General features: G+C 44.0%; 1 protein-coding gene across 2 annotated transcripts in view; it reads right to left on the bottom strand.

Moving 5' to 3' along the window:
* Window positions 1–23,781, bottom strand: part of LOC124776478 (neither inactivation nor afterpotential protein C) — a 372,945-nt gene that overhangs the window by 325,585 nt on the left and 23,579 nt on the right. For both annotated transcript variants that reach the window (XM_047251492.1, XM_047251493.1), the window contains exons 2-3: window positions 18,689–18,832; window positions 5,546–5,727 (exon numbers count right to left, since the gene is read on the bottom strand). In XM_047251492.1, the coding sequence (XP_047107448.1) occupies window positions 5,546–5,727; window positions 18,689–18,803 (297 nt within the window). In that variant the 5' untranslated portion in view covers window positions 18,804–18,832. The remainder of the gene's footprint in view (window positions 1–5,545; window positions 5,728–18,688; window positions 18,833–23,781) is intronic.

The raw sequence follows: 23,781 nt of genomic DNA, 5'->3' as shown, positions 1-23,781 counted from the left end.
CGCATACAACTCTCAATATTGCGTTCAGTGTGGCCAGTTTCTGCCAAATGCATTCCTAATGCAGTTTTCTCTGATCAGCCCACCCAATATTTAAGATCCTTCTATAGCACCACATCTCAAACGCATCAGTTCTCTTCGTTTCCGGTTTTTCCACAGTCCACGATTCACTACCACACAATTCTGTGCTGTAAAATATATTTTCAGAAATTTCTTCCTGCGATTTGGGTCGATGTTTGATACTAGCAGAGTTCCCTTGGCCGGGAGTACCGTCTTTGCATGCGCTAATCTGCTTTTGAATTCCCCCTTGCTTTGTCCGTCACGTGTTATTTTGCTTCCAGCGTAACGTAATTCCTTAACTTCGTTTACTTCGAAGTCGTAAGTTTTGATGCTAAGTGCATCGCCAGTCTCATTTATACTTCTCCCTATTACTTTCATCTTTCTTCGGTTTACTTTCAGTTCATATTCAATACTCATTAGACTGTTCTTTCCATTCAGCAAGTCCGGTATGCTTCTTGACCTTTACTGAGGATAATAATGTCATCAAGGAATGTTATCATTGATATACTTTCACCCTAAAATTTGATCCTTTTTTCCGTCATTGAATAGTCATGGTGAAAGAAGACATCCCTGTCTTATACCGTTCTTAATCCGAGCACTTCTTTCTTAGTCCTCCTTTCTCATTGTTCCTTCATGGGTCTTATACATATCGTTTCCCTGTAGCTTACATCTATTTTAATGAAAATTTCGAACATCTTGGACCATTTTAAATCGTAGATATCTTTTACAAGGTTTGAAAAATACTATGGACAAGTCTTGAATTTTCTTAATTATTGCTAGCATTGTCAGTTACATCAGAACTATCTCTCTGGAGCCCTTATCTTTCAAAAGCTAAATTGATCACCATCAAACACATCCTCCATTATCTTTGCCGTTCTTCTGTATGTTAGCCGGCCGAGGTGGGCGAGCGGTTCTAGGCGCTACAGTTGGGAACCGCGTGACCGCTACGGTCGCATGTTCGAATCCTGCCTCGGGCATGGATGTGTGTGATGTCCTTAGGTTAGTTAGGTTTAAGTAGTTCTAAGTTCTAGGGACTGATGACCTCAGAAGTTAAGTCCCATAGTGCTCAGAGCCATTTGAACCATTTTTGAGCAGTCAGCTTCAAATGCCGGTTCTCTAAATTTTCTCATAGTGTTTCTCGAAAAAAAAGTCGATTCCCCTCCAGGAATTCCCATTTGAGTTCCCGAAACATCTCCTTAACACTCACATGTTGTTCGAACCTACCGGTATCAAATCTAGCGTTCCGTCTCTGAACTGCTTCGATGTCTGAGTTACTTCTTCAGTCCGACCTGGTCCGGATCCCAAACGCTCTAGCAGCACTCAAGATCAGGTTGTATCAGCATACTATATGCGGTCTCCTCTACAAGCGAACCATTGTTTCCTAAAATCCTTCCAATAAACCGAAGTCGACCATTTACCTTCCCTACCACAGTTCTCACATGCCCTTTATATTCCATATCGCTTTGTAACGTTACGCCCAGATATTTAAACGATTTGACTGTGTCAGGCAGGACACTAGCAACACTGTACCCGAATATTACAGGTTTTTTTCTTCCTATTCATGCTCATTAACTTACATTTTCCCAAATTTAAAGCTAGTTGCTATTCATCACACCACCTGGAAATTTTGTCTAAGTTGTCTTGTATCTTTCTATAGTCACTCAACATCGACACTTCTCTGTACACCACAGCATCATAGGCAAACAACCACATATTGCTGGCCACCCAGTCCAAGAAATCATTTACGTGTACAGACAAAAACAGTGGTCCTATCACACTTCTCTGGTGCACTGCTGACGATACCCTTGCCTGTGATGAACACTCGCCGTCGAGGACAACACACTGGGTTCCATTACTTAAGAAGTCTTCAAGTCACTCACATATGTGCGAACTTATTCCTTATTTTCCTGTCTTCGTTATCAGCCTATAATGAGGCATCGTGTCAACTTTACGGACATCTAGGAATATGGAATCTGCCTGTTGCCTTTCATCCGTTGCTCGCAGTATATCATTTGAGAAAAGGGCAAGCTGAGTTTCGCACGAGGGATGCTTTCTAAAACCTTGTTGATTCGTGGACATAAGCTTCTCAGTCTCAAGGAAGTTCATTATATTTGATCTGAAAAAACGTTCAGAGATTTTGCAGCGAACTGAAGTTAGGGATATTGGTCTGTAATTTTGTGGGTCCGTTCCTTTACCCTTCTTATATACTGGAGTCACGTGTGCTTTTTTTCCTATCACTTGGCACTTTCTGCTGGGCGACAGATTCATGACAAATGCAGGTTAGGTAAGGGATCAATGCCGTAGAGTACTCATCGTAAAACCGAATTGGGATGCCATCCGGATCGGGTGATTTATTTGCTTTCAAATCTTATTACAGGTTGAAAGATCAGTGACAGTCTGAGCCAAGTTTTCAGGCTACCTTAGCAGCATAATAGTTAAGGTGATTGTATTACATTAGCAGGAAATCTGGGTCCGAGTCCAGATGTGGCAAAAATTTTCAGTTACCGCTACATATCCATCGCATCGCAGGTCAGTATATCTGAACGGTTTGCACTGACATCACATTATGTTACTGCACATCATTAATTTCGTCCTCAAAGATCCTTCATTTCATTTCAGTGCATCTGACTGATTTCCAAGTGAAATATGTCAAGTTACGTAATGGCAGGGAGCCCACAGGAAACTGTACGTCCACCTGTAACATTGGGCCAGTTGCCAGGAAGGCACCGACCTAACACCAGTAATAAGACCATGCTAAATAAATCATGATGGTGTTAAAACTCATCTTCACACTGAAAACAGCATTAGCTTTAATTTTCATACAAACAAAACTACGCTGAACCGCCAAAGAAACTGGTATAGGCACGCGTATTCAATACAGAGATATGTAAAAAGTCAGAATACTGCACTGCGGTCGGCAACGCCTATATGAGACAATAAATGTAGATCAGTTACTGCTGTTACAATGGTAGGTTAGCAAGATTTAAGTGAGTTTGAACGTGGTGTTATAGTCGGCGCACGAGTGATGGGACACAATTAGCGATGAAGTGAGAATTTTCCCGTGCGACCATTTCACGAGTGTATCGTGAATATCTGGAATTCGGTAAAACATCAAATCTCCGACATCACTGCAGCCGGAAAAATATCCTGCAAGAACGGGACCAACGACGAGTGAACAGAATTGTTCAACGTAAAACAAGTGCAACACTTCAACACATTGCTGCAGATTTCAATGCTGGGCCATCAACAAGTGTCAGCGTGCAAGCCATTAAACAAAACATCTTCGATATGGGCTTTCGGAGCCGAAGGTCCACTCGTGTACCCTTGATCACTGCACCCTTGATGACAAAGATTTAGGCCTCGCCTGGTCCCGTCAACACCGACATTGGACTGTTGATGACTGGGAACATGTTGCCTGGTCGAACGAGACTCGTTTCAAATTGTATCGAGCGGATGAACGTGTAAGAGTATGGAGACACCGTCATAAATCCATGGATCCTGCATGTCGGCAGGGGACTGTTCAAGCAGGTGAAGGCTCTGTAATGGTGTGGGGCGCGTGCAGTTGGAGTGATATGGGACTCCTGATACATCTAGATATGACTATGACAGGTGGAATGTACATAAACATCGTATCTGCTCACCTGCATCCATTCACATCCATTGTGCATTCCGGCGGACTGGGGCAATTCTAGCAGGACAATGCGACACTTCACAAGTCCTGAATTGCTACAGAGTGGCTACAGGGACACTCTTCTGAGTTTAAACACTTCCGCTGGCCGCCAAACATTATTGAGCATAACTCGGATGCCTTGCGACGTGCTGTTCAGAAGAGATCTCCACCCCTTCGTACTCTTACGGATTTATGGACAGCCCTGCAGGATTCCTGGTGCCAGCTCCCTCCAGCACTACTTCTGACACTAGTTGAGTCCATGCCACGTCATGCTGTGGCACTTAGCCGTGCTCGCGGGGACCTTACGCGATATTAGGCAAGTGTACCAGTTTCTTTGGCTCTCCAGTGTATTATAAAAATGAGCCATGTTTGCTCAAAGCACACGTATGTTAATTGTAAACATAGTGAAACGTATACTAGAATACCAACAATCTCTACGAACTTCATTGATAAAATCGTCTCATCTATCAATTGAGTCGTGGCAATATGTTCTCACAATGTTTCAACGAGTTTCCTCTTGTCATCTTCAGACAAAAAGTATGGTTTACATGCAGGGCCAGGATAATGGAGCAGCAAAACATGAAAACCATTTTCCACTCAAAGGTTAAAAACAAGAATCTGACAGTAGTTCATTGTCTAGTGGTTAGCGTCGCTGCCTCGAGACCACGGAGCGTCAGGTTTTCTTCATTCGATGACTATGTTAACGTTGTAATTATTTTATTCCGTCTTCATCGCAAAGATGCGAAAGTCGCCGAAGTGAAGCCAAATAGAAAAACTTGTTACAGGCGCACTAACAATCCCAAACGGGATCTGCCGGCCAATAATGCAGTATTATGATTTCATTTCCTCAAGAATATGCTTGTATCAGTCAGAGACCAACTAGGGATAGGGGCACTTGGCGTCTACAGCATCAGCTGCGAATGTGGCATGTAGTACATCGCCCAGAAAGCATCTTCCAGCGTTGTTCAGAACGTGACAGGACCTCGACAAAACCGAGAAGTCTGTATTGGCACAGCACAGAATCAACGAAAAACAAGTTTGTTTTTATACGGGGAAATGTGCTATGCCATGCCTGCACTTTCTTGAATTCGGTCATCAAAGGGACAGTGGCAATAAGAGTACATGAAGTTCTTGTTAACCAGGACAGCGGTTTCCAACAGAGCTCAGTATGGGATGTGGAGCTAGTAACGTTAGAAACGTTCTAAAGAGGTGGAGGTATAGGTGGAGTAGGAACCAGCACTAGGGTTCGACGCCCGGACTCCCTCCACACCGCCAGGAGGCCCACCAACCACTGGGCCGCGATATTTCTTCCGCAGGCACGCGACTGGCCCACCCGTTGCGCCCTAGGAAAAGAGGAATCTGCAATTCGGAGGCTGTAAAGAAACAAGCTGGACATGAACTGTACACTTCACCTGGAGATGAGGGGTAGGACTTGCCGAAACTTTGCGACAATACGAGGCGACGACTCGGATGATAACTCGAGAAGATTTCATTAGTGATACGTTCCACATAATAATGGGCGACAGACTGTCAATCCTAAGGGCCCGGGTTCGATTCCCGGCTGGGTCGGAGATTTCCTCCGCTCAGGGACTGGGTGTTGTGTTGTCCTAATCATCATCATTTCATTCCCATCGACGCGCAGGTCGCCGAAGTGGCGTCAAATCGAAAGACCTGCACCAGGCGAACGGTCTACCCGACGGGAGGCCCTAGCCACACGACATTTCCATTTTTTTGTAGGAAATATAAATCTATGGATCATGCGAGTAACTAACTTACCAATGTCTTGACAAAGAACGATCAGAAGATGCTGGTGCTTACCTCCATGACGAACCAGAGCTTGTCGGGATCCACTCTGTTGGTGGCCCTCTTCATGTAAACGCCGTAGAAATCTGGCAGGTTGGGGTGCGTCGATAGGTCCCGCAGTACGCGGAACTCTTCCCGAATGTCCTGGAGGATGTCCTCCGACACCGGCTGGATCTTCACGGCGACGCGCTTACCACCTGCAAGCAGAGTAATGCTCTCGTATCTTAAACATTTTGACACATCACCTCCAGCCAATCTCAGTGTGCACATTAGTTCATCCTTTGCAAGAGCCACGCGTTGTCTGAGGATATCAAATAATATGTTGTAGTGCTAGGAACAACGCTATAGCGAAATATTTACTCGGTTAGATTTATGTAAATGCTGAAAGGGATAGAAAAGGTATATACTATTTTTCACGCAACGAAATATTTACAGAACCATAGGTATGTATTGTAGCTGGCAAATACAAAATTAACGACTTCCTACATAAGATGATCAAACTGTAAAGATTTCGTAAAACTACGTACTCTAAATGAAGCACGCTGGTCGAACAATGCTCGAAACATTTTGTCAATGAACGAAGCGAAAGTCAGCAGTAATATGCAAACACTGTACTTCCTCCAGGCTTGCCTGAGAGCGCCATGCACTGCCATTTATGCGAATTTTATACATGCCTCTTACGAACTTCTGGATGCGCTTGCCGCCAGGTTGCAAAGGTCATACAAGTAACAATAATTAAAGAAATGAAACACACTAATCTACTAAACGACTAAAACGGTCTCCCGCTTACAATTGCAGGTTGCCTATGTGCAGATTTCCAGGGCAACAAAAATTTGAATTTCAGTATTTCATATAATTATTGACTCATTTAAAAGTTTAAGACACTATCATATGATGTGCAATCTCACGTTAAAGGTTTAACAAATGAAGTCAAGTACTAAAGTTGTAAATTGTGTATACGATATGTCTTGGGGCAACACAAGTCACGGTGAGCAGATCATTCGTACAGCATTTGAGAATGAGGGCACTCAGTGGCTTTCAACAAAGTTTACAAATAATTTCAAACCTTTTCGATAAATTTTTGTCGCTGACAATTATGAAAGATGAAATGTTTACTGCTTACTACATTCTCGTTCATGTAGTAAAGCCTCAGCACCAGGCATGACGTTTTGATTTATTACTCCTTTACTACTCACTCTGTTCGCTAAAAAGTCAGCAGGCAGCATTAATGTATACCACTGAATTTACTTGCAAAATTGTATCATCGTACATTACATAGTACACGAGGTATGACGTCATAAACATCGAGAAGAGTGGAAAACCAGTTTTTCTTTAGACGAATCCCAAATCACCCAGACTAGACTCATCCAGTGTTCGATTCTTTGAAGAATCGGGGTGGGACTGTTGGTTATTGGCTAAACTACTCCCAGCAGTTCGTCTTTTCTTTACTTTTCTGTTCTGATACACCTTTCAATGGCTCTGAGCACTATGGGACTTCTGAGGTTATCAGTCCCCTAGAACTTAGAACTACGTAAACCTAACTATACTAAGGACATCACACACGTCCATGCCCGAGGCAAGATTCGAGCCTGCGACCGTAGCGCCTAGAACCGCTCGGCCACTCCGGCCGGCGTTCTGTATGTAGCAGAAAGTCATTCCATACTCGAAGTCGTGGGATAGCGATATGCACATACAGGCTGTAGTATCGTGTACGCAAGATATAAAAGAACAGCGCATTGGCGGAGCTGACATTTGGACTCAGATGATTTATATGAATAGGTTTCCGACTTCGTTATGGCAGCACAATCGGAATTAACAGACTTTGAATACAGATTAGCAGTTGGAACTAGACGCATGGGATATTTCATTTCGTACGTCGTTAGGGAATTCAGTATTCTAAGGTCAACAGTGTCAATAGTGTACCGAGGATAGCACATTTCAGAGATTTTCTCTCACCACGGACAACGCAGTGGCCGACGGCCTTCACTTAACGACCAAGAGACGTGGCTTTCGCATAGAGTTGTCGCTGCTAACAGACAAGCAACACTAGGTGGAGTAACCGCAGAGATCAATGTGGGACATACAACGAACGTTTCCATTAGGACAGTGCGGCGAAATTTGACGTTAACGAGCCATGGAAGCAGACGACCGACGCGAGTGCATTTGCTAACAGCACGACATCGCCTGCAGCTCTTCTCCAGAGATCGTTAAGGTATCGATGGGATCCTAGATGACTTAAAAACCGTGGTCTGGTCAGATGAGCCCCCATTTCAGTTGGTAAGAGCTTATGGTGGGGTTGAAGTGTGGCGCAGACCCCACGAAGCGATGGACGCAGGTTATCAAATGGTTCAAATGGCTCTGAGTACTATGGGACTTTAAACATCTGAGGTCATCAGTCCCCTAGAACTTAGAACTACTTGAACCTAACTAACCTAAGAACAGCACACACATCCATGCCCGAAGCAGGATTCGAACCTGCAACCGTAGCTGTCGTGCGGTTTCAAAGTGAAGCGCCTAGAACCGCTCGGCCACACTGGCCGGCCCCAGATTATCAACAAGGCACTAATCTACAGAGAGCGCAAACAAATCGACAAAATTTAAACGGTTATTAAAATACAAGATTGCCTAGTAAATGCAGTAATGCTGCTACTTGCGCACTGCTGACACTGCTCGGCGGCGGAAGGAGACTACGCGAATTTACACTATTCAGGTACTAAAACGCGATGCTACACTCTCAAATACTATAATACGCCCGAAATTTATGAATTAAACAATGCAAGTACCAAAAACACGCAATGAAATTAAGAATTAAACTATGTAACAAATGAGTGAGCTAGGAGTATACGACTTGCTGCTGCAGCTGCTTATCCAACGGCGGCAGGGAGCACACTGACTGTGACCATCTGACACTGGCCGTTCAAAACAAATTACAGAAGACAATCGACTACGCGAATTTACACTATTCAGATACTAAAACGCGATGCTACAACTCTCAAATACTATAATACGCCCGAAATTTATGAATTAAACATTGCAAGTACCAAAAACACGCAAAGAAATTAAGAATTAAACTATGTAACAAATGAGTGAGCTAGGAGTATACGACTTGCTGCTGCAGCTGCTTATCCAACGGCGGCAGGGGAGTGTTATGGGACCATTGCTTTTCACAATATATATAAATGACCTAGTAGATAGTGTCGGAAGTTCCATGCGGCTTTTCGCGGATGATTCTGTAGTATACAGAGAAGTTGCAGCATTAGAAAATTGTAGCGAAATGCAGGAAGATCTGCAGCGGATAGGCACTTGGTGCAGGGAGTGGCAACTGACCCTTAACATAGACAAATGTAATGTATTGCGAATACATAGAAAGAAGGATCCTTTATTGTATGATTATATGATAGCGGAACAAACACTGGTAGCAGTTACTTCTGTAAAATATCTGGGAGTATGCGTGCGGAACGATTTGAAGTGGAATGATCATATAAAATTAATTGTTGGTAAGGCGGGTACCAGGTTGAGATTCATTGGGAGAGTGCTTAGAAAATGTAGTCCATCAACAAAGGAGGTGGCTTACAAAACACTCGTTCGACATATACTTGAGTATTGTTCATCAGTGTGGGATCCGTACCAGATCGGGTTGACGGAGGAAATATAGAAGATCCAAAGAAGAGCGGCGCGTTTCGTCACAGGGTTATTTGGTAACCGTGATACCCTTACGGAGATGTTTAATAAACTCAAGTGGCAGACTCTGCAAGAGAGGCGCTCTGCATCGCGGTGTAGCTTGCTCGCCAGGTTTCGAGAGGGTGCGTTTCTGGATGAGGTATCGAATATATTGCTTCCCCCTACTTATACCTCCCGAGGAGATCACGAATGTAAAATTAGAGAGATTAGAGCGCGCACGGAGGCTTTCAGACAGTCGTTCTTCCCGCGAACCATACGCGACTGGAACAGGAAAGGGAGGTAATGACAGTGGCACGTAAAGTGCCCTCCGCCACACACCGTTGGGTGGCTTGCGGAGTATAAATGTAGATGTAGATGTAGAAGGGTTTGGACTGTGTTTACATGTAAGTCAATGGATCCTCTGGTACAACTGAACCGATCATTGAGTGGAAATGGTTATGTTCGGCTTCTTGGAGACCATCTGCAGCCATACATCGAATTCATGTTCCCAAACAACGATGGAATTTTTATGGATGACAATGCGTCATGCACTCAGCCATAATTGTTCGTGATTCGTCTGAAAACGTTCTGGACATTTAGAGCGAATGATTTGGCCATGGAGATTGCCCGAAATGGATCGCATTGAATATTTATGGGACATAATCGAGAGTTCAGTTCGTGCAAAAAATCCTGCACCAGCAACACTTTCGCAGCTATAGAGACAGAGAGTAGTAGAAGCCGACCTTGGAGAAGATCAGTTCGGATTCCGTAGAAATGTTGGAACACGTGAGGTAATACTGATACTACGACTTATCTTAGAAGATAGATTACGGGAAGGCAAAACTACGTTTCTAGCATTTGTAGACTTACAGAAAGCTTTTGACAATGTTGACTGGAACACTCTCTTTCAATTTCTGAAGGTGGCCGGGGTAAAATATAGGGAGCAAAAGGCTATTTTCAATTTGTACGGAAAGCAGATGGCGGTTATAAGAGTCGAGGGGCGTGAAAGGGAAGCAGTGGTTGGGAAGGGAGTGGGACAGGGTTGTAGCTTATCCCTGGAGTTATTCCATCTATATATTAAGCAAGCGGTAAAGGAAACAAAAGAAAACTTTGGAGTAGGAATTAAAATCCATGGAGAAGACATAAAAACTTTGAGGTTTGGCGATGACATTGTAATTCTGTCAGAGACAGCAAAGACCTGGAAGAGTAGTTGAACGGAATGGACAGTGCCTTCAAAGGAGGATATAAGATGAACATCAACAAAAGCAAAACGAGAATAATTGAATGTAGTCGAATTAAAACAAGTGATGCTGAGTGAATTAGATTAGGAAATGAGACGATTAAAGCAGTAGATGAGTTATGCTATTCGGGGAGCAAAATAAGTGATGATGGTCGAAGTAGAGAGGATATAAAATGTAGACTGGCAATGGCATGAAAGGCGTTCCTGAAGAAGAGAAATTTGTTAACATCGAGTATAGATTTAAGTGTCAGGAAGTCGTTTATGGAAGTATTTGTATGGGGTGTAGCCATGTATGGAAGTGAAACGTGGACGATAAATAGTTTAAACAAGAAGAGAATAGAAGCTTTCGAAATGTGGTGCTACAGAAGAATGCTGAACATTAGATGGGTAGATCACGTAACTAATGAGGAGGTATTGAATAGAATTGGGGAGAAGAGAAATTTGTGGCACAACTTGACTAGAAGAAGGGATTGGTTGGTAGCACATGTTCTGAGGCATCAATGGATCACCGATTTAGTACTGGAGGGCAGCGTGGAGGGTAAAAATCGTAGACTGAGACCAAGAGATGAATACATTAAGCAGATTCAGAAGGATGTAGGTTGCAGTAGGTACTGGGAGATGAAGAAGCTTGCACAGGATAGAGTAGCATGGAAAGCTGCATCAGATCAGTCTCTGGACTGAAGACCTCAACAACAACAGAGACGGAGGTTTTCCAATGATAACTTTGATGAATCCTTGCCACTTCGAGTTGCTGCACTTAGCCTGGCAGATGAAAGTCTGACACGTTGTTAGAAGGTATCCCACCTGGCACCTCAGTGTGTTACAGAGTGTGATGAAAAAATTGAGACCCTTATTCTTAAAGAAAACCGTAGTCGTCAAAATCAGAAAAAAATGCTATTTGCATACGTTTCCAACTCTGTAGCCAATCGAGCAACGTGTCTAACTGCTGGACCCAATTTCCAGTACTTCCAGCGACTTTCCCTTGTCGCAAGGGCTGGATGGGGGTGCACTCAACTTCCTTAGGTCAACTGATAACGTGCTTGAATGAGAAATAGCTGGTCTAATGTCTAGAAAGCTCAGTACAGCCGGGAGAGCTGTGTGTTGACCATATGCGTATCCATATCGCATCCGAATGACGCCTTGTGGCAGAGGATGACTCGGTGTTCTGTCACCATCGCGTGGTCCTATCGGCCTGACTCTGGAGTTACTTTGACTTTGTCAACACATATCTGGAACCAAATACTTCCTGAGAGACTAGCCATAATGTCGCACGATAGCTGTTGCTGGAGGTAATTAACGTGATACCAGTCTATCTCGTGCATATGAGGGCTATTCGGATAGTAAGGTGCGCTCGGTCGCGAAATTGAAACTGCAGCGAAAATGCGACGAAGCTTTGCACAGATGTGTTGGGCAATGCCTCCAGTACGCATACAGCCCGGAAATTGGTCCCTCTGATGTTCATCTCTGCTCACATGAACCACTGGCTATGAAGACAACATTTTGGCACAGCCAACGAACCGCAGACCAGAGTAGAGAAGTGGTGGGTAGCACTGGCGGCTACCTTCTATGAAGAGGGTATTGGAAAGCTGGTACAACGTTACGACAGATGCCTAAGTCCGAGCGTCGGATATGTAGAAATGTAAATGGAATGAGTTACGAACTGTTACAAATAAAACATTTTTTATTTTCACCGTGGTTTCCAATTCATGACCGGTAGTACCTTACTTTCCGAACAGCCCTCGTACTTCAGCATTTTTGTCAAAAAATCACTAAGTAGTGCGAACAGCAATTAGTTGTGCATGTGCAATTTGTCAATGGGTGTTGAAGACACCAATTCCTTTAAATGTTCCCACAGTCAGATATCTAAGGGATTAATATCATGTGACCGGGAAAACCAAATCACTGGACCTCTTAGACTGATCCATGATTCGTTTAAGGATTGTATTATTCAAAGTAAGGTAGGTAAAACGGGCCACCCCCCTCCCCCCCCCCCCCCCCCACACACACACAACGAATAAATATACCGAGACGCGGCTTTCGCTAGGCTATAAAGGACAATGTGGCGAATTTAATGCCATTCGCAAGTAGTCTTTGAATTTAATAGCTGCCGAGTTATGAAACCAACTTTTGGATAACACGTCATTCTCTGATCCGTATAATCTGCATCCCGGCCATAAGGACCTATTTTTGTGAATATGGGCCACCATCGGCTGTAAAATGGAATGACGACAATGAAAATTTGTGCCAGACTGGGAATCGAACCCAGATATCCCGCTTACCGAGAGCGGTCGCCTTACAATTTGGCTATCCGAGCACTATCCACGGCCAGACCCAAATTTCCAAATGTCGTCAACCATGTGTCTACAGTCTGCACTCGTAAATACATTACGTATATTCGCGTACAGAGGAGACATTTTACTTGAAAGTTGCATGTCCGGCGTCGGTCCGTAAATACGACATTGCAGCGCCTGTGTTGTTCTGAAATTCTGATAGAAAGTTCCTTGGGACATGCATGAATGTTCCAAGGAAGTTTGCATCGTAATTTGGTATAATACAGCCACTGCAATATCGTATAAGGATAAATGGTTTCGGTGCTTTGTTGGTAGACGTACAGGGATTGTCCAAAATTATGGGAACACCGCGAGAAATGCATACTGCAACATAAATGCAGATGCTAGCCAAATCTACAGGTTACGCTGTTGTATTTCAAAACGAACGGCATCTCTACAATGTCCTCACTACGTTGCAAGTCTCAGTTGTGGTCGCATTCGGGAGGACGACGGTTCAATCCCGCGTCCTGCCATCCTGATTTAGGTTTTCCGTGATTTCCCTAAATCGCTCCAGGCAAATGCCGGGATGGTTCCTTTCAAAGGGCACGGCCGACTTCCTTCCCCGTCCTTCCCTAATCCGATGAGACCGATGACCTCGCTGTCTGGTCTCCTTCCCCAAACCAACCAACCAACCAACCAACCATCAGTTGTGGTCGTGACAGTGTACCGTGTAATAGAGAGTGCGTTATGTCGAATCTAACTGACTTCCAACGTGGACAGATTGCTGGTTCTCGTGTGGCGGATGCTTCCGCAATCAAGGGAGACGTAGTGTTTGGTGCTTTAAGAGACACTGTGTCGAAGATTTATCTCGCATACAGGGAAAGCCGAAAAAGATCATTGATAAGGCACAAAGTGAACGGAAATGTGTGCTGAATCATCGTAACGAACAATCATTTAAGAGAATTGTGTCCAAAAATTTGAGGACGAAAGCTGCAAAAGTCACTGCAGAACCATGTCAGCACCAAAGCAACATGTAGGGAATACTATTATCAGGGAACGCCAGGGCGAGCTGGAATTTCAAATCTACTCATTATAGATGAAAATACCAGAACACGTAAATCGTGGAGTAGAAGACATATAACCTGGTCTTTTCTGTAATGAAAAAATGTCGTCTGGTCGTATGAGTCTTTTTTCACACTATTTCCAACTCCTGGCCGAATTTACGTCCCAAGAGTGATACGTAGTGTGGGTTCGGTAACGATTTGGGCAATTACATCGTGGTATTCCGTGGGCCTCCCGATTACTCTGCGTTACGGCCAACGATTATGTGACCATTTCGCTGATCAGGTCCACCTCATGGTACAATGTTTGTTCCCCAGTATTGCTGGTTCAAAAATGGTTCAAATGGCTCTGAGCACTATGGGACTCAACTGCTGAGGTCATTAGTCCCCTAGAACTTAGAACTAGTTAAACCTAACTAACCTAAGGACATCACAAACATCCATGCCCGAGGCAGGATTCGAACCTACGACCGTAGCGGTCTTGCGGTTCCAGACTGCAGCGCCTTTAACCGCACGGCCACTTCGGCCGGCGGTATTGCTGGTTTTTTTTTTTTTTTTTTAGTACTAGAATGAATAGTCACATCTCCCCAGACCATCGCTGTGACCGGATCTCAGTATTACTGAGGCTTTGTGATATACTTTGGGGAGAAGGGTGGGTGATTGCTATCCACCTCCTCCATCGTTACCTGAACTTATCATTATTTTGCAGGAAGAAAGGTATGAGATCCCCTTGAAAACCATACATGAGCTGTATTTATCCATTGCGAGACTATTGGAAGCCGTTTTCAATGCCAACAGTTTTCGTACATCGCATCAGGCATGGAAGAGTGTTGTGTTTTTGGTGTTTTCATATTTTTGTCCACCTCCTGTGTTTACTGATTTCTGAAGCCTCAGAAGAGTAGGGTAAGCATCAAAGTTGATGGGCAAAAATATAATTTGTTTTATTACTCATGAGCCATGATACCATGTTTTCCTGTTTAGCGATAGCAGGACGAATGGATGATCACTGCCAGCTACGTTGCTAATAATTCAGAAATGGTTCACATGGCTCTGAGCACTATGGGACTTAGCTTCTGCGGTCATCAGTCCCCTAGAACTTAGAACTACTTAAACCTAACTAACCTAAGCAGTCGCGCGGTTCCAGACTGAAGCGCCTAGAATCGCTCGGCCACAGCGGCCGGCCACGCGCATATGCAGCCACTACTGTAACCAGATGGCCGCCTTGCGGCCCAGGAGTACGTTGTATGTGTCGTCCGGTAGAACCATTTGTCCTCCGTGTGGCTGGACCGTCCGTACGTTTGCATTCAGCCTTGAATCGCCACTCGGACGTCGAAGTCTGGTGTGCAGAACTGACCATACTGTCCAATCTCCTCACTACCCCACTACAGCAGTCGCCGTTTGCATCGCAAGTATTCCCACTCAGCGATATCAATACTGATAGCTGACGCTGCCGAGTCAGCATCAGCTGTGTCTGATGCAGCGTTGTGGAGACGCGTTAGCCAGAGGTCGAGTTCGTTGACACAACGTCTCCAGCGTTGTACAGCGGCAAATATGAGGAAGTCTGCTCATTCATTAGCGTCTTGCTGACTGGTTCCTGACGTCCGTGTCTGAAATTAAACCGAAACGTCTGAGTGGGTAGCATCTGTGCCATCCTGACCAAAAGAAGAATGGTTGTCCCTGTATTACTGGAGCTGCACGGCCTGGCTGCTGAACTGAGGCCACTGAAGGCAGCTGCTGTCTTATACGAGGAGCATCTCTTTATCACGTCAAGGTTTCCTGTGACATGTTTGTATCATGCCTGCCGTGAGCATGTCGATGCTAGTCTCCCCTTGTACCTTTTCATGTCCCAGCAATCTTTTAAGCTTGGGAACATTCAGCACGGCGTACATTCGCTACGTCGACCGGACAAATAACAGTCTGCGCTGTTTGAACCACAGAAGAGCAAGGGACCCTTACATCTAGATGTGTCCAATACAAGCGTCCTTACAACAGGATGTCAACGTAATACGGGTGTCCTTATCGTAGGACACATTATGACTCAATCTACACTGCTATCCTAGAGCAGACAGTGAAATTGCGAACATCTTTCATACAGCTTATTCGTGCACCTCACGGGAGTGATCTGTTAGCCTCAAACATCAGCAGTCACCCATCCGTCTGCTAGCGTGGTGCACCTCTGGGTAGAGACTGTATACTATATCTTCACGAGTGTAGCGATCTCTGACAGATTCAAGAAATCAGAATGTTGCGCGGTGTACTTAGGTTTGGACAGAACTATGGCCACCATACAAACTGCCCCTTCCTCTGATCCTGCTACCGATCCTGTTGCCATGGCTACTACTCGTGTTGATGTTCCTCGTAGTACAGACCCTTTGTCACGTGATCTAAAGACGATCTAATTAAGTCGACTTAGTTCTGGATCATGGCGAGACTGTTGCTGGCTTCGCACATTTGCTATGCATTTACATGATTGGAAATTACATTGTGTTTTACATCATGGACAATCAGACTTTTCTTATCGGGATACATTTTCAGTCGTAGCTGATGTGGGAACGATAGGTCCTTTTTTGACCTTTTTACTTTCTTCAAAGCAGGCGAGAATCAGTATCTACACTACTGGCCATTAAAATTGTTACATCACGAAGATGACGTGCTACAGACGCGAAATTTAACCGACAGGATATGCAAATGATTATCTTTTCAGAGCATTCACACAAGGTTGGCGCCAGTGGCGACACCTACAACGTGCTGACATGAGGAAAGTTTCTAACCGATTTCTCATACACAAACAGCAGTTGACCGGCGTTGCCTGGTGAAACGTTGTTGTGATGCCTCGTGTAAGGAGGAGAAATGCGTACCATCATGTTTCCGTCTTTGATAAAGGTTGGATTGTGGCCTATCGCGATTGTGGTTTATCGTATCGCGACATTGCTATTCGCGTTGGTCGAGATCCAATGACTGTTAGCGGAATATGGAACCGGTGGGTCCAGGAGGGTAATACGGAACCGTGCTGGATCCCAACGGTCTCGTATCACTAGCAGTCGAGATGACTGGCATCTTATCCGCATGGCTGTAATGGATCGTGCAGCCACGTCTCGATCCCTGAGTCAACAGATGGAGACGTTTGTAAGACAACAACCATATGCACGAACAATTCGACGACGTTTGCAGCAGCGTGGACTATCAGCTCGGAGACCATAGCCGTGGTTACCCTTGACGCTGCATCACAGACAGGAGCGCCTGCGATGGTTACTCAACGCAACGACGAACCTGGGTGCACGAATGGGAAAACATCATTTTTTCGGATGAGTCCAAGTTCTGTTTACAGAATCGTGATGGTCGCATCCGTGTTTGGCGACATCGCGATGAACGCACATTGGAAGCGCGTATTCGTCATCGCCATACTGGCTTATCACCCGGAGTGATAGTATGGGGTGTCATTGGTTACACGTCTCGGTCACCTCTTGTTCGCATTGACGGCACTCTGAACAGTGGACGTTACATTTCAGATGTGTTACGACCCGTGGCTCTACCCTTCATTCGATCCCTGCGAAACCCTACATTTCAGTAGGATAATGCACGACCGCATGTTGCAGGTCCTGTACGGGCCTTTCTGGATACAGAAAATGTTCGACTGTTGCCCTGGCCAGCACATTCTCCAGATCTCTCACCAACTAAAAGCGTCTGGACAATGGTGGCCCAGTAACTGGCTCGTCACAATACGCCAGTCACTACTCTTGATGATCTGTGTTATGATGTTGAAGCTGCATGGGAAGCTGTACCTGTACACGCCATCCAATCTCTGTTTGACTCAATGGCCAGGCGTATCAAGGACGTTACTACGGCCTGAGGTGGTTGTTCTGGGTACTGATTTCTCAGGATCTATGCACCCAAATTGAGTGAAAATGTAATCACACGTCAGTTCTAGTATAATATATTTGTCCAATGAACATCCGTTTATCATCTGCATTTCTTCTTGGTGTAGCAATTTTAATGGCCAGTAGTGTATTTCTAAGTTAATCAGCCAATAGCTTATCTCAATGCTGTTCTAATTGTAAGACAATGCTTGAGAAATTAATAATAGAATTTCGCAATTTTATCTTGTCTGTCATACCAGATGAGGACATAAAGCACATGGTCTGTTGAACTGTGTTTATCCATGAAACCCGTTTTCCTGTGTTTGCACTTTGGTCATTATATTGCATGTAACTATTATTCACTTCCTGGTCTTTGATGATTGAATCTTTCCCACGGATTCTATATCTCCACATGTGATCATTTGTGAACTACATACTGATAACGCACTTCATTTGCTTTAATTGCACTAAAAGCTGGGGCGAAGCAGGCTGAATTACGCAAGGTCCACGATTATGTGATTTAAGAATTTGTGCTAAAAACGTAAGTCTACGATACTGTCAAACTTCGATACAAGTGCCCGTAGGAACGGAGCCTTAGACATATTTTCTGATACCACACATGTTCTTGATTTCTTTCGTATATTGCAAGGTAGTGTAGGGCAAAGGTAGCAAAAGCATTTGCCTGGCACAAATTGTGTCTATAAGATAAATTTTCTTTCCATACGCGGTCAGAAGTTGGATGATGACTACATTGAGGATTCTGATTTTAGTTTTGCCTTGGTTAACTTTGTTTAAAGTACCCTGTCTTTTGTTGCGTTGTGCGAAAGGTCTTTTCACCCCGAAAGTTAGTCATTAGAGTGAGATTGCGTTTAGTTACATAGGGTCAAATTTAATGTATAGGGATAACATTTCACGTCATAAAACGAGGGCTACATTCTCATATGAATTCTCACGTTGAAGTTATATAGAAGAGCACAGGCTTTGAACAGGTCCAGAGCGCTGGCGACAGCTAAATATGACACACAGACCTCCCAGTAATAACAGTGCTCTCTCAGCGCAGCCTCACTTACCGGCCTGCGTGTCGACGGCCTCGAAGACCTCGCTGTAGACGCCGCGGCCGATGCGGTCCCCCAGCTGATAGCGGTCCCCGGGGTCCGGCAGCAGCTCGAACCTGATGTCCGCCATCTCGGAGGAGCTGCTACACGCCCGGCAAACTGCGCAACGCGGGAGAGAAGTCAGGCGAGAGGTGGCGAGGCATCGCAAGAAGAGCAGGCAAGTACGGGCGCTGCAGTACGACAGTCGGAAACGTCGGCTGAAGAAAGTGCTAAACCTCAGTCTACTAAAGATTAGTGTAATCACGTTACCTGTTATGTTTTCGAATGTACCAGATACTGGAACCAAGTTGTTCCGTATGTGCTGCTAGAAAACGGTGTCTATTACATTAATTGATTTGTAGTGTAGTATTCTTGTCCTTAAACTTAAGAAAACGTTTAGGGTATATGGGTATAAGTGCATATATTTCTGTTGGTTACTGAGGACGGTGTACTGAGCAACATCAATATTTACACCATTTGTATACTAATGATTATAAATATTACAAGTTGTATGTTTTTAGCTTGGTTAATACCTACAAGTAAATGTCGCAAGAATGCTTATGTTCCCCTGAACAGTAGGTCACGTATTGAAATGTGGACGCGATGACGCAAAACGATTAGTCTATACTGACAGACACAGCCCAAATAGCGGTGCAGTTATGGCTGTGGAAGACTGTTAGACGCATAGAAAAAACAGCCCGTACACATACGTGCGTACATACTAAGGTATCACATATTTAAAAAATCCGCACTTGTATCCGTTACACGCTGTGTAGCTGGCAATACCTCAGAATTCACCTACCTCAGAATTCGTCCTCATGCGTTAGCACTTTCTTCCACCGACCTCTTCAATTGAAACACAAAATACGAAGCATGCACATGTTATGAAACTTATAAGAAACGCAAGCAGATCCTGACGTCATCATCACCACCATCACAGTCATTCAATTTCTGCTACTGCTGCTGCTGCTCATCTGGAGATTTCTGCGAATCACATTCAGCTACGTGCAGCCAAGTGTCCATGTGACTTCTGCATATTTCTAATATCATCTACTCCCCTTCCGGAATGTCAGCATCTCGGTGTTTCGTTCTTTCTACGAATCCAGCATAAAACTTTCTTAGCCATTCTACCATCCATTCGCCCAGTTATGTGCCTCATACATTTCCGTTCTCTACGGCCTTACCTATGCCTTACACTTCAGTCTGTTTCCTGATACATTTGTTTCTTTCCAAGTGTCGTCTAGTAATTCCTAACTCACTGCTTGCTCAGAAATCACAACTTTTTTCAGCGGTTTTTGTGTCAGAAACCCATATCTCACTGCAATAAGTCAAACCTGGTACTATCCACTAAGTGTAAACTCTCCTTTTCAAACACATGAACAGCGCAGTTCTATTAAGTTTATCATAGGCACTGCATTCCATTCTTACTCTTCTATTTTGTCAGCAACTGTCTGGTCAGTAATTCACTTCAGGCGACCTAAACACGACAATTCATAACTCAGTCTACAACTTCGTCCTTAATTTCTATTTTTTTTTTTTTTAGTTCTTGGTGGTATCGGTTACATGGACAATACGACGTGATATAAGATACATTTCTGTGTCTGATACGGGTAAACCAGTAGTAGTAGATCACCAGCGGGAAAATTCTCCATTCGAAGCACAAAAAAGATGAAAATGCTCCTATTATAAAAAGGCTCAGACTGAAAAGTGGGTAGTACCTACCTCTTTCTATCTTTCTCAGCACCCTTAAAAATTTGCCAGAAATTTTGGCATGAGAACATATTCGTACACTTCTTAATATGCAACTCACCTCCCACTCGCACAAGCTCCCCTACGCTCTGCCTCACTACTCCATAGCTGTAAGTTGCTCTTACCCATCCATTCCACTTACCCAGTCTCATTCATTCGTTCAGCCCAAGTCTTTATCTCTTTATGTCTCTCTAACTGTCACTGTCTCCTGTCTCACTGCCACAGTCTCCTTCGTTCTGTCCTACTACTACTACTACTACTACTACTACTACTGCTGTCTCTTTCACTCTGACTGTCTCCCTCTTGCTCTCTCTTACTGCTACTATCTCATTCATTTCTTCCCACTGCTGCTGCCTCTTCACACTGCAACTCTATCTTTCTTCCTCGTTGTCATTGTCATAGACGCTGTTTCCCATTGTCGCTGGCTCTCACCCACTTCCGGTTTCTCCCCCTCTTTATTCCTCTCCCAATGGTACTGTCTCCTTCACTCTTTTCCTAGCACTGTCACTGTCACTGTCCACTATATTCCACTGCCACTGTGTCCCATAAAATTGTGGGAATATGTTCACATACAAAAATTTTTGTAGCATTTTAAAAGTAGCTGAGGAAGATAGAATGAGGCTCCTGGCAAAGCATTTTTCAATCAGAGACCTTTAATTCAAACAGGAGCATATTCGCCTTTTTGTACTGTGGCACGGTTATTTATCCGCTCGTTCTTTCAGTTTCCTTTAAAGCAGGGCATATTACTGATATGAAAAGAACTCTATGGGTCAGTAAAATTTTTATGGTATACGTATCTGAAATTTAAATAACGTAAACCTAATTTTACACTTCAGATCACATTTTACATGCACAAAAATTTGACATGTGCTTCAATACTACAATATGGTGTTCCATTCATTCAGCTCTGGAAAGTTCCATATCCGTTGTTGGCAACAAAATATGATGCACACTTAACTAGGATAAGAGTCGGCTGACGACGCCACAATGAACACAATGCGGCTCGAATCGCAGAACAAATAAACAGCCTAGCCTTCGACGTTGTTAAGATTCTGGTACACACAGTAATGTATGATACTACCCTTAGGTCCACGTGCTCGTCACAATGAAAGTGACATACAGACATAGGTACCTGTAGATAAATGTACGATGGAAACCGATAACGCTAGACCGGATGCACATACAGGCAAGATTTGCAAATCCTTCTTAGTGTACAAGCCTAATGGAGTTCAAAAAATGGGTTCAAATGGCTCTGAGCACTATGGGACTTAACATCTGAGGTCATCAGTCCCCTAGAACTTAGAACTACTTAAACCTAACTAAGCTAAGGACATTACACACATCCATGGTCGAGGCAGGATTCGAACCTGCGACCGTAGCAGTCGCGCGGTTCCGGACTGAAGTGCCAGAACCACTCGGCCAACGCGGCCGACAATGGAGTTCAGTGCTCGTTCACATAATATCTGCTGTAGGCTCGTTCATCCGAGGCTGCTGTCGCTGGAACTCTCGAAATCGAATTCTATACCTTGCTGGGCGTTTGAGGGCCTCTATATATGGCGTTTGGGGCAGTTTGCTTATAGATGGAATGTGACTGGAAGTCAATGTTTTTACAATGCTTGTGACCTCTTACTGGACTGACAAAAGCACGCCTTTACCTAAGTTATATTTCATAATTAGTTCATTACACAGCTATATCAATGTTTCCACTCAATTTCCGGTTTGAGTCGTTTCACTTAATGTGAACTAACCGAAAGTCTGACACTTACGGAAGTATGCCGGGTGTTTAGAAATCAGCATCGAATTTTTAAGGCTTTGCTACATTTATTACATTCAACTTACGATTATAAATGATAGATCAAACGAAAGAGCAACTTAAACAGTTTTGCTTTGCATAGTGTTGTTTGTGTACCTATGCGCATGAGCGTGTGCGTTTCGTGTGCCTTCCTTTAGAAAGTGCTAGTAGCAAAGATGGTGGCTAGAGAACAGAAAGATTTTCATTTTCACAGTTTTCAAGGATTGAATCTGTTGTTACAGTGCAACGTACATTCTGTATTAAGTTCCGTTGTAATCCTCGAAGTGATAACAACATCCATAAATGGTATCATCAGTTTGAAGACGCCGGCTGTCTACGCAAAGAAAAGAGTGCTAGATGACTAAGAGTGACTGCAGAATATGTTGAACGAGAGAGAGACTCTCTCACGCGCAGCCCCTAGAATTCACTGCGGATGTCTAGCACTTCCAGAGAAGTCTCTCTCTCTCTCTCTCTCTCTCTCTTTCTCTCTCTCTCTGTGTGTGTGTGTGTGCGTGTGTGTTTGTGGATACTTTTAAGGAGACACTTGGAACGTCCTTACGTTTTTAGTTGTTACAAGCTCTAAAGTCTATACACTACGCGTTATGTGCCAATTTTGCAAATGAAATGTTGCTGCATGAGGATGAAGATATTCTGGATTGTCTTGTATTCTGCGATGAATCGACATTTCACTTAAGTGGAAAAGTGAACAGACATAATAGGAGCGTCTGGAGGTCAGCGTACCTCAACGAGACGGTACAGTTGCAACGAGACTCTCCTAAATTGATTTTTTTCTGTGCCATTTTAGGTGAAGTAAGAGTAACTGGCGTTTCTTGTCCTGCTGATCTGGAAGGAGCTGAATCACAGAACTTCATTTGGATGAAGAATGGTGCGCTGCCTCACTGGCATAATTCAATGCACGGTAGGTTAAACGACGTTGTGCCCGACCCCTGGACTGACGGCATGGCCTCCATATTCACCCGATCCGCGTCATGCGAATTTTACCTTTGAAGGGTCATAAAGGTTGATATGTATGTGCCTGATCTACTCGTCTTAAGAAACGAGACTGAAGCAGTTTTGCAACAATTATTCCAGACACACTGATCAAGATTTTGGAAGAACTCGCTCATGGACTCGATGTGTACCATTTGACGAGTGGTGCTCACATTGACCACTTGTTAACTGCTCTTTCATTTGATGCATTATTTGTAATGGTAAGTTGAATATAATAAATGCTATAAAGCCTTAAAACCCCGAAATTTATTTTGAAACACCCGTATATGTTTTCCCTTTGGGTTTGAGTGTTTTAATTTACGAGCTTTTCCAGCCATATCGGCTACACATATACAATGATTGCTTAATGTTTTAGATAACCTTCCTTATTTCAAGGGAAGGCTAATAAACAGTATAAATGGTTCAAATGGCTCTGAGCACTATGGGACTCAACTTCTGAGGACATTAGTCCCCTAGAACTTAGAACTAGTTTAACCTAACTAACCTAAGGACATCACACACATCCATGCCCGAAGCA

This window comes from Schistocerca piceifrons, chromosome 2 (assembly GCF_021461385.2).
Source record: "Schistocerca piceifrons isolate TAMUIC-IGC-003096 chromosome 2, iqSchPice1.1, whole genome shotgun sequence".
Lineage (NCBI taxonomy): Eukaryota > Metazoa > Arthropoda > Insecta > Orthoptera > Acrididae > Schistocerca > Schistocerca piceifrons.
This window is presented reverse-complemented; position numbering and strand designations above follow the sequence as displayed.